Here is a 12,018-nt window from a genome sequence, read left to right as displayed (position 1 = left end):
TAACCCTCCCCGCTTCACTCAGCTTAGCAATCTTTTTTATTTTCAACTCGCCTCACCTCGCCTCGCATAATATTAGACATACTTTAATAGATGACAACATAAAATTTTGTTTTATAGAGCGCAATTGGGAAGCATGTAAGAAACCATATTAGTTTTGATTGAACCATTTTCATGTACTATTTTAAATATTTTAGTAACTTAAAGAAACTCTCTTAGTAAATAATATTCTATCAATCTTAAAACATGTAAAAAATTAAAATTAAATTTAAAACCGCAGAGACCCCCAACTCAACCCACATTAATTTTTAAAAAACTCGCTTCAACCAATTCGGATTCCTTCCCACCACGCACAACCTTAAATTTGCCCCACCCCACATAGCCCTAACTCAACCCTGCTCCGCATCCATCCCTGTCCCATTGCCATCCTTAACATGTATCTCATAAAATATGTACAAGTTTCATTGAAATACAGTAGCATACAAGTGATTTTTTATGGTGATTAGGGCTGATTTCGTGAGAATTACATACTGTGTGTTGTATACTTTTATGTATGTAAGTTGTTGGGCTGTGTGGGACACAACGCTACTGGGCTATAGGGTACTTGTGTTGGAAAGTTACTCAATTTAGTTTCAGTATGTTAAGGCGCATGGCAGCAAACAGGCCTAAGTTGTTAGCTCGGAAGAATTGCAATTTATAGTATTTTTTGTATAATTTTTAAATATTTAAATTTTAAATTTTAAAATTTGAACTAAGATAATTTAATTTAACTTTAAGAATTAGTCCCTTACTTTCACATATAGCCACTCAAAAATAGTCTAATTATTCTCCATAGCTATAGTTTAATAATTACAATTCATAACTACATGTTATAGGGAGGAGGGAGGCGAGCGAGACTGGGAAAGACAGGAGAGCGAGACTAGGCGAGAGAGGAGAGAGGCGAGTGAGAGAGGGCAAAGAGTGGGAGAGAGGTGAATTGTATATGTATATCCGTTAGATAATTATATATTATACATATGCATTTGTATATATGGCAAACGAGATTAGGAGAGGGAGGAGAGAGGCAAGCGAGAGAGGACAACAATTTGTATAGTTCGCATCTCGTTTGTATAATTTGCAGGTACGTTTGTATTATTCACGTGTTTGTGTATAATTGAGTAATATAAAGTATGGAATTATACAAATATAATAAAACTCGGAATAACAAATTGATACAAACATAAATATATGAACTTTAAACAATTATACAAATTACATTATATAAATCATATTATACAAAGTCCAAAAACTATATGTTTATACAAACTTTAAAAAGTTACACACAAAAAGATTGAATGTATATGATGACAAAACTGAAAAACCAAAGGAAATCATCGTCATATACAAATACAAACAATCGTATACAAATACAAATCAAACAAAGAATTGTTAGCTGCGAATTATACATATATAAACGTGGCTAATTATACAAACTCAAGCCAGCCCATGTAATTAATGTATAAGGTTAGTCGCGAGTGGTAATTAAGTACTATAAGTTTGCTTAACCGCGTACTTTTCCCAAATTATCACTTACAAAGTAAAGTGTGACAAGTAAAAAGTGAATCGAGGGAGTATTGGACTGTCATTTACACAATATTGTGAACCAATGTTTACATGTTCATGGCCCAAGATGTTTTGCGAAAAAAACATGAACGCCAATTCAAGGTTCTTAGCCCAACTTTGTCCAATATTTAGTTGGGCAGAGATGAATTGGGTACTAAAAAAAAATGGGCTAAGTAAAGGATTATAGGGGTAGCCTTCCCAACTTCTTATCAAATTTTAACAAAAATCTTTTATTTGTAATTTCACCAAATAATATCTTTTTCAATGTATTATAGCTTATAACATAACAAACAAAGAAACAAAATTTTCTTTTAAATATTTAAACCAATCGTAAATGTTTCGCAAAAAAAAAAGGCCCAGAAGACATATCACAAAAGTTTATATGGGCTAAAACACACGAAAAATTAAGAAAATCGCTTGATAACCATAAATAGGACCCTAAATGCCCAAAAGTCACTATAAATATGGTGAGAAGGTATGTATTGCTCCCCCAATACCCTATGAAGGCGTAACATCCCGCACCTAGAAACGATTATAAAGAGTTTAAAATATGAAAATATTGATTTTTGGAAAGAATAAGGAAATCTGGAAATTTTGTCTAAGTTAAGAAAGTGAGTTTTGGCCATTTTCAAACGGCCATAACTCCTAGCTCAGGAGGATTTAGGAGCAGCTCTTGATATTGTTGGAAAGACCTTGGAGATATCTTTCCAACGCCACCGAGATTTCATGATTTCGACATCCTATGAGTGAGATATGCCTTTCTAAAGTTGGGCTGTTGGATTGAGGAAAATCCCAAACCGGATTTAGGGAAGGGGCAAAGTAGTCTTTTCTCCAATTAATTTCCTAATTTGATTTTAGGGATTTATTGGGATAAAAACATGACTTAGATAGTTTGGAGAATTGAGAAATACGCTTAGGCCTTGGAGAAGAGAGAAAAGAAGAAAGAAAGGGAGAAAAAGGCAAGAATTCGTTAAGATCATCCAAGCTTGCAAGTGGAATTCGTCAGGGGTGATCCCTACTAAGGTATGTGAGATCTTTTCGTATTGGGTTAGTTCACCCAAACTTTCATCTTATTTCTATTCAGAGATTGAATGAAAAGTTAGGGAGTTCTTGAAGAACTTTGTTGAAATTCGTTAAGGTTTTGTCGGTTGAATTGTTGATGCTTGGAGGTTGAGTTGATTTATGTTTCCGGGCTGTTTTCGAGTTATATTGGTTCTGTATTGAGGTTTCAATTGATCCTAAGTGTTTGGGGAAGGAACTAGGAAAGATTGGAAGGCTCAGAGATGAAAAACGGAGAAGAAAAATCGAGAACACATGGGTAACGGGGATGGGGCACCGTGCCAGGCAGCGCGCCCCAAAGCAGCCTCTGAAGTTTTGACCTTGGGGTGCCGCGCCAGCCAGAGCACACCACAGACTTCTCTGAAGTTTGGGGCCTAACGCCCCACGCCTCTTAGAGCGCCAAGGACGCCAATTCACCCCATTCTTCCCCCATCTTTTCGTACTAGTTTCTAATCGATGTACCTACGTTTTCTAGTTGAATCCAACACTCTAAGGTACATCTAAACATCATGAAATCATCCATAAACATGAGATCATGAACCTTGAATCCATAATTCAATTCAATGAAAGTTAAGATCAAAGTCAAAGAAGTTAAGAGTCAAGTCTAGAAGTTAAGAAACAAGTCAAAACAAAGTTTCTTAAAGTTTTCAAGAGTCTTTAACAAACGTTTTAACTTCGTTTTAAGGCTCAAGTTTGAAGTTAAGCAAAGAGTAAAGAGTTGAGTTTGTTTCTTAAAAAGCTATAAGGGGACTAAGTATTCCCAAAAAGTTTATAAATGTTTTCACATTTGAGCAAGAAAGGGAACATCGATTCCAAGAGAGCATTTAAGCTAAGTTTTGAGTAATTATCTCAATTCAAAGAAAGAGTTTTGTTTTTACAAACATATAAGCTAAGTATATTTTGGGAGTAGTATTGAGCACCAATATGAGGATGCGAGCTCATATTAACTCAAGTCTCCATAAACCATGTAGCCATCATGGGTAGTAAATGATCATACTTTTTAGATGACTCTTAAGATGCTTTTAGCATAGACTAGTGGATCCACTAAGTTAAGCATTCTATATGACGGAAAAGTATATGACAGTTTTGGCAGCGTGGGCAAGACGTTGTATCACCACTTAGGCTCATAGTGGTGGTTGTCGGTTAGAGGATCTCCCACAAAAGTTATATTACTTTTATATTTAAGTAAAGTTGAGTTTGTTATTGCTTTATCTTTAACGAACTAAGTTGTTTACACTGTTTTACAAGCTTTATATATATTGCATGTGTCTCATTGCTTTATATTGAGTTCAGTTGTTCATGAGTTAAACAGAACCAAGGTAAGTGTTCATTTGTACTCCTTTCAAGTTTAAGTTGTGGTTTAGCATTCCAACTCGTATACTCGTACATTCAATGTACTGATGCCAGTTGGCCAGCATCTTATTATGATGTAGACACAGGTAACCAAGGTCAACATCCGGCACGTCGTTGATACAGTTGAGCACTCTAGAGTCAGTGGTGAGCCTCATTGCATTCCGGAGGACTCTTTTATTTCGCTTTCCTAGTTTTTCTTTATTAGGATGTTGTGGGGTCTGTCCCAACATCCATCTCAATATTATAGAGGCTTCGTAGACAGTCGACAGTTAGTATTGAGTCTTTCATCTATGTATTTGCAGATACTTTGTTTTGAGACATAAGTTGTCATTTTGGCTAAGATGTTATCATTTAAACTATTGTAATGAGTTTATTCTATTGAGTTAAGTCTTCCGCTGAGTTAAGTAAGCCAGACCAAGGGTCCGCTTGGGGCCAGCGATGGTCTCCGAGTGCCGGCCACGTCCAGGGTGTAGGCTCAGGGTGTGACAAAAGGCTTCCGTAAAGGTGTTGCAATAAAATCATCCGAAAGTCAAATCACAAAAATATTCATGAGCTAATACTTACAAAAAATTGGAAAATGGCCTAATTCTCGTAAGTTGGCCCCTAAAAGCCCAAAAGTAACTCTAAAAATGGTGAGACTGTACGTACTGCTCCCCTGACTCCCTACAAAGAGTTTCGTAAAGGTTTCACAAATAAATCATCTGTAAGCCATATGACCAAAATATATTAATAGGCTAATACACACGAAAATTTGAGAAAATCACCAAATTCCAAGAAATTGGCCTTAAATTCCCAAAAATAACTCTAAAAATGGTGAGTCTGTACGTACTGCTCCCCAAACTCCCTACAGAGGATTTTGTAAAACACTGCTCCATACTACTAACACTAGTAGTCTGGTACTACTTGAAATTCATGAGTGCATGTTTTTTTTTTCCTCCCCAGGAGCTTTCATCTTTTTGTTTAGGATTGAAAGTAAAGAGTGTTTACCATTCGAATAATTCTCAGTTATTCACGATTGACTTCATCAATGAATTACATCAATGCTTCATGTACAACCCTTGCAAGCATCAAGTTATTCATCTTATTAAAGCTCCTGACTTTAATTTGCAAGTTGAATTAAATCTACCATAGCTAAAAATTCACTATTTTTCCATTGAAGAATAATGGACAAAATGCTACAGAAGGGGACCTGATCCCTTCTTAGATGACACTATTTTTGTTGTAGAATACTTCAAATTGTTTGACACCAACAATTTACTTGACAATTCTCGATATAGAATATTTCAAAATATTAAACTTTATTTGCTGATAATACTATTTATACAATTTTTGAAACTTTCAAGAAATCAAAATTGAAACTTTAATGTGACACTTCAACAACTTTTAATATGTAAAATCCTTTTATGAGCCAAATTAACATCTTAAACTTTGTATCCATCAAACATCATATTATATATATTTAAAAAATTAGACAATGGATAGGATCCAATATTCAACAAGGGAAGGTTGCAGGAGGAAAACTAGAGTTTTTAAATCAACAAAATTTGCAGCTTGTAAATTCAAGATTCTTACCTTTTTACGCTATATATTGGATTCCAAATTAAAGATCTGTACACATTCAATGGATTTCTTAAGACTAATACAAGGTTTAGACCAAAGTTACTGAGTTTTGCCAGACCTAGATCCGCCTATGGCCACACAAGGGGAAAAAAAACAACAGAAAGAAGAAATTGAGAAGCTCAGATATTGAACTAGGAGGGCTATTAGAGTAAGAAAACACAACTATATTGATAATCATTTCAGATATGACAAGACTTTACAAGAGAATCACCAATGTTTTTTTCTCTGAAAAATCCTCAAACAAATTCTTACACTTGCACAAACATAATTGAAACAAGACATCATACCCCAAATGATGTTTCTTGTTTTCAATGTACAGTCATTTCTTACCAATCTAAAATAATCTCTTCTGCTAAAACTCGAAGAACACAAAATGAGTTAGGAGCTAATATCCTATACAACTCCAGAAAAAAGTAAAGTAAATTTTCACTATATCTTCTGTCCAAGTATGCAAAACACATTTTGCAGTCAATTGGGTAAATCGAATCGTCTGATCATAGTAAAACAATGCAAACATCTGTCCCGAAAAAGAATCTACAGATCCAACTTTGACCGTCCTGTTTACATGAAATCGGTTTTATACTTGGGAAAAAATAAGAGATTGAACATGTTCTTTACAATAAAGAGTGTATGTGTAGTAGCTAAGGAGCAATACCATTTGGTCCCATATTGTTCATAGATGAAGTTGAATCAAATCCCATTTGAAGAAGGCTTTGAAGCTCATTGTCCCATACATTCTGCATCGGAAAAAAATAGGACTTCATTTTAATTTATTTTTTGAAGATGAGTAGAATGTGAAACAAGGATGCACTGCCATAGCAACGTACAGTGAAGGATGTTCAGTTATATAAACTATTATACTAAATCTATAGGTCAAAGTTTATTTTTCATACATTCGTACTAATCTTGAACACCCGGAACAAAATTCCTGTCTTTGCCACCACAAGAATGAGAGACGGAAAATACTCTTGCTCTCGGTATTTACACTAAACCAATAATACTAACTTGTCATTAGCTAATATATATGCCCTCCAACTTTGGGCGTGCACACGTAGATGCTTAAACATGTACAAAGTTGAACAAGTACACACATGCATCATACATTGCTTAATACATACAAGTTTAAGAGTATCTCAAGTGAATTGCCTTGTAGGACGCGTGTCTACTTGTTCAACTTTATACAAGTTTAAGTGTTTACATGTGCACAGCCAAAGTGGGAGCACATAAATGTCAACTGAAACCAAGTTAAACGGCACATTTACTATATGAGTCACATATCAAACAACAATTTGCATATTACCTAACTATGGTTTAGTGTTAACAGTGTATATGTTGAGTCGGGTCTTGCATTTATTTGCTTGGCGTGGACATCGAGTGCACATAAGTTTTTTTCCTATGAGAGAACTTTGGTTATACCTGAGGCAAGGGATGGAAGGGTGGTGTCGTTCCGGGGATACCAGCAAAACTTCCATGAGAAATTCCAGGAAAAGGAAGAGAGGAACTTAGCCCTGGACCAAGACCAAGAAGAGCTGCATTGCTAGTTTGCTGATGGAGCATCTACATTTAAGGGTAAGCAAGTGAATTTTCAACTTCATAGTTAAACATTGAATATAGATAATCACAAACACTATACTTAAACTTACCTCTTTTGATAAAATACGATCAATATCGAAGTTCAGTTCCGGATTTACAGTAGCGAGTTTCATTGACAGGAACTGCAACATCGAATCAGATCAATTTGGAATCAGTTTAATCGGTTCTTGAAAGCATGGCACACTTATTCTAACACAGGATGACTAATTCTAACACAGGATGATCAAAAACGTTTGTTCTAACACAGGAAAATAATACTTTTCCCTGCATTAGACCGGTACAATGAACATATCCTTAAGTCAAAATTAATACTCATTTATCACAGACAACTTCTGAATGGATCCCTCTTAAGTTAATTTGTTAGGCCAAGCTTACTATTCTCAAAACGAACCATGATCTCGCAAGATTCTTCATCAGAAGAAAAAAGCTCATGCTAACAAAATAAGTTAGAGGAGCACCATTGGATTAATACTACATGATTTACTTATGTCTATCTGAAATTGTGCTACAATAGTAAATCACAATTCGCTCTGATCTGGCACAGAAAACACAAAATTATGAGCCAGGGGCTATCATATTTACCTCAACCTGCTGTTGCAGCGATTGCACGTAGTTGATAATCTCATCAAGCATCACAGCTTTTCCAGTTATCTGTTGAAAATAAAATTTTACAATTTTAACCATACATCACAAATAAACAAAAAGGTTAAGCAACAATAAAACTAGTAAATACCTTATTGCAGCCTGGAACTAATTCTTGAAGCAATCTCATCCTCTCACTGATCCTTTCTCTCCTCACCTGCCAGCCAGAATGACTTTTAAGATTCATTCAATATGTCAAGAAAAGATAAACAACTTAAATTGATTACAACATTATCTTTTAAGGCCAGTAGGAGACTATAAGTTACCCTTTCAGCAAGGCTGTGGCTGTTTGTGGCTTGCCCTCTTTTAGCCCTAACATGAACATAACTATCCTTAGGAGGTTCTCCACCATCAGAGTCATCCTTAACTTGTTTCCCTGCTTGCTTGCTCCTTAAATTAGAACTAACATTTTGGTCTGTTTTGTGTCTTTTTCCACCATCTTGTTCTTTTGAACAGTCTGAACTATCTCTTGATGGAGCCTTCTGCAGCTCTCCTTCAACATTCTACATTGAAGAAAGCACAAAAACTAAATGGACATTTTCTAGTAGCAACACCTATGATCGGAAAGACTTAAAAACAACAATAACTTAACCAGTGTAATCCCACAGAGTGGGGTATGGGGAGGGTAGAGCGTATGTAGACCTTACCCCTACCTCAAAGGTAAAGAGAGGCTGGCCGTGTCTGATAGACTGTCCTCTCAAGAAATAACATTTCAAAGCAGTCCAACAAAAGAAGTAAAGGAAGTAGAAGAAACAATAGCTAATAACAAAAATAGCATATAGTAACAAAATATAAACAACAAGAAAATAATATGATAATTGAGGTATAAGGAATCAATAGATAGTAACAGAAATCGAAGGGCAAGAAACTATACGAGCAATACTAGGACTACTAATATGAACAAACAACAAGACAATGCACTACTACCTACTAACAGGAAAGGCTTAAAAAAGATAGCAATATACCTTGTTGGCATTGGATAAAGAATGGTTTTCTGATATTTTCCTCTTCCCATTAGGTGAAACCTCCACAGCACCTTCACCAGAAATTTGGCACTCTCCTTCAGTGGAAATCCCTCTGTTCTTAACATAGTTAGCATAACAATTTGCCCCTCTTAGCTGTTCTTGTAAAGGAAAAGTATTGACCAGTTCTGAGTAACTTTCATTTCCAAAAGCTGGAATCTTTGGGACCATTTCAGCTAAATTTGAATCAGATGGATAGTGAACAAACTGAGATGATTGATAAGGCAAATTGACAAACTCATTATGACCAACAACTGAAGATCCTTTAAATCCCCCCTTCTGATTCAGTGAAAGAAGTGGATCCCAACCAGAACCACTGAAAGGGTCAACATTAGGCATTGAATCTGCTCTATTCATCCCAGTAGAAGGGCAATTGAAAGAACCAGTTTCCTTAGTACCCATTTTCAAGAAAATACAAAGACAGAGAGCTCAGGATCCACAAATTTAGTTCTGAACTCAATTCGTGCAACCTTCAAAAAGGCAACAACACCAATGCAATGTTTTTAACCAAAGCTAAGAACTTGATTGTTATTTGACAGAAAGTGCAAGAAAAATAAAAAAGAAAAGGTAAAGTGGGGTTTGACCAAAAAGAACTAGTAATATCTTGCAAGACTCAACAAGGAACAAAATAACTTGGCAGCTTTAAAGCAAAATAAATCTCTCAATGCAGCATCCTATAAACACACAACAAAGGTAAAAAATAAAAAAAAATCCAAAGTAGCAGGCATAAAATCTTTAACCCCTCTTGTTTGTTTTCAAGAACCCTAGGATCAAGCCTAGTCTAATAAGATGGAAAAAAAGTAGTTAATTCCCAGAGACAAGAAAGTATGAAACTTTCAGAGCATAAAGTAGACAAATGAACAAGTGAAAAGCATTGGTGAAATAACAGCTCACACTAATAGAAAAGAAAGCAGATTCCTTTTGTTTACTACTATTAAAAACAGCAAAGAGAAAGTTACAAGCTTCACATTAACCTTAGCTCTTCACTGTTCTTTTTATCTTCCAGCAAATTCAATATGGAGAAGAGAATGGGGTTTGTTAAAGAAAAAGGTTCTTGTTAAGGAAATATACCAATTGTCTCAGCTGAAGCTTAGAATCAAAAAACAACTCAAAGCCCCACAAGTATCAAGAAAAAAGAATAGACTCCAACAAGACTTTTCAGATATTCTGAAATATTTTAGCTAAAAATGCCAATAAAAAGCACTAATTCCTAACCCCAATTATATAACATACAGTAGCCTAAATTGGGTTTTTGACAGTACCCCTTTTACACCACTTAAATTCACCAACTGGGGTACTTTCAAGAACTAGTAAAGAAGCAAACTTTATAGTAATAAATAGATCAAATTATATATATTTTTAGAAAGAGAGAGCAATAAGTAATACTTAGTACTTAAGAAGATAGTAAAAGGTATTTTACCTGCCCAAGCAAAATGGTGACATCTATGATTTTATAAAAGACATACTAACTACTGCCAACTGCTCTTACAGAAATGGTTGCTTAAATTATTACAGAACCTAATCCTTCCCCTTTTTTTCCCATACTTTACTCCTTGTAATTTCCTTTCCTTTAAAATATTGTAAACACATACACTCATTCCTATACATTATGCTTTTTATTATTTTCAATTAATAAATGACTTCACATACCGTCTTTCAGCATAACTCATAAAGTTGTTATCACGTGATCAGGATGTCACAGATTGAAATCGTAGAAACAATCTATGTATTGAGTCTTACATTTGGTGGGATAAAGTAATTTTGAACTCTTTGTATGATTTGGGTAATTTTTGGGATTGAGTTAGACTCAAAGTTTGTTTTCTTTAATTGGTATCAAAGCCACATTTATACTAGATTATAATTTACAGATGTTGGATCCTCATATTAAATTATCAACACATCTCCAGTTCTAGATGTGAGGCAAGTTGTTGAGTATGATGACAAAATCTTAGACTTTTTATATGATTTGGATAATCCTTTTTTCGTTGAGCTTCAGGGCTGAGTTAGACCTAAAAACTATTTCTTTACACTTTTACAGAAATATAGGATAAAACGGTGTACATTAGTCTAACCCTTTTCTCAAAACTACCCAGGACGGCTCTTGCCTTTGTAAAACAAGGCTTATGGCTTAGGCCCCCAGATTTTGGAGGCCCAAATTATTATCCAAAATAAATTATGTGTTAATTTTTTATAGAAAAAATGATTAATTATGATAAAAAAAAATATTATTTTACCCACTTTAACATCTTTTATATTTTGTTCAAAATAAGAATTAATAGTGAAAAGTGTTGAATAAAGTGAATTACAAATTATTTTTTATTTCTTTTTAAATTTTAGTTTCAAACATTACAACAAGCATATTAAAATGGTGTTTACCAAGTCATCAACTTCTTAAATCAGATTATATGGTTCTAACTCTTATCTTTATTTAATATTTGTCAACTTATTACTTATAAAATTATGTTAAGAATTCATATAATAATTGTCTCACTGAAAGGATGTTTTCAATGTTGAGTCGATAAAATTTTATCTAAAATCAATAACTGAAAAATAATATTAAATACTAATAATTTTCATCTAAATAGTGTAAGAAAAAATAATTTTTGAATAAATATGTATACGAAGTTTGTTTATATTTTAAGTCTCAAATTAAAATTTTGTTTTAGGCTCCCAATTACGTTGAGCCGCCCCTGAATCTACCTAACGAAAGTTTATTGCACCAAACAACCTTATTAAATGATTTCACATACAACATATTAGAGAGAGGTTCTTGTTCTTCTCTTGAAGGCCAAGTTTGACATAACTTTTCATTTTTTTCCTAATTTTTAACTGACACATTTTGCCAACTGTTATAACAGAGCTCTCTTTGCTGTTACACACTCATTTTATTTTCTATGAGTGCCAACTAACCTAACAATTCTTCTCCTCTTTAAGAAATAATCTTGTGCTTCTCTGGTCCATCAAAACTCCATGAGTTCTACTGTTCATTACTACTGTGTACTATGCATGTTATGGCCCACCAAATCACTTCTCAATTTTGATTGATGATGTATACTGCTGTACTAGGCCTGCATTTCTTATTTGATGCTTCTAACACAGATATGTAAACAGTAATATTATATTCCCTACA

General features: G+C 34.3%; 1 protein-coding gene across 3 annotated transcripts; it reads right to left on the bottom strand.

The window, feature by feature from the left end:
* Positions 1-5,784: 5,784 nt before the first annotated feature.
* LOC125855426 (transcription factor bHLH74) lies at positions 5,785-10,456 on the bottom strand. 3 transcript variants are annotated; one of them, XM_049535150.1, is made up of 9 exons: positions 10,309-10,456; positions 8,832-9,358; positions 8,133-8,369; positions 7,958-8,023; positions 7,807-7,875; positions 7,275-7,346; positions 7,048-7,188; positions 6,287-6,368; positions 5,785-6,188 (listed from the first exon to the last, which is right to left on the bottom strand). In XM_049535150.1, the coding sequence occupies exons 2-9, from the start codon at positions 9,288-9,290 to the stop codon at positions 6,166-6,168; spliced, it is 1,149 nt and encodes a 382-aa protein (XP_049391107.1). In that variant the 5' UTR covers positions 9,291-9,358; positions 10,309-10,456; the 3' UTR covers positions 5,785-6,165. The 3 variants fall into 3 exon arrangements, with proteins under 3 accessions (XP_049391107.1, XP_049391106.1, XP_049391108.1); XM_049535149.1 differs by lacking the exon at positions 10,309-10,456 and adding an exon at positions 9,863-10,221; XM_049535151.1 differs by lacking the exon at positions 10,309-10,456 and adding an exon at positions 9,960-10,220.
* Between the last annotated feature and the right edge of the window lie 1,562 nt (positions 10,457-12,018).

Source organism: Solanum stenotomum, chromosome 2 (genome assembly GCF_019186545.1).
Source record: "Solanum stenotomum isolate F172 chromosome 2, ASM1918654v1, whole genome shotgun sequence".
Taxonomy (NCBI): domain Eukaryota; kingdom Viridiplantae; phylum Streptophyta; class Magnoliopsida; order Solanales; family Solanaceae; genus Solanum; species Solanum stenotomum.
This window is presented reverse-complemented; position numbering and strand designations above follow the sequence as displayed.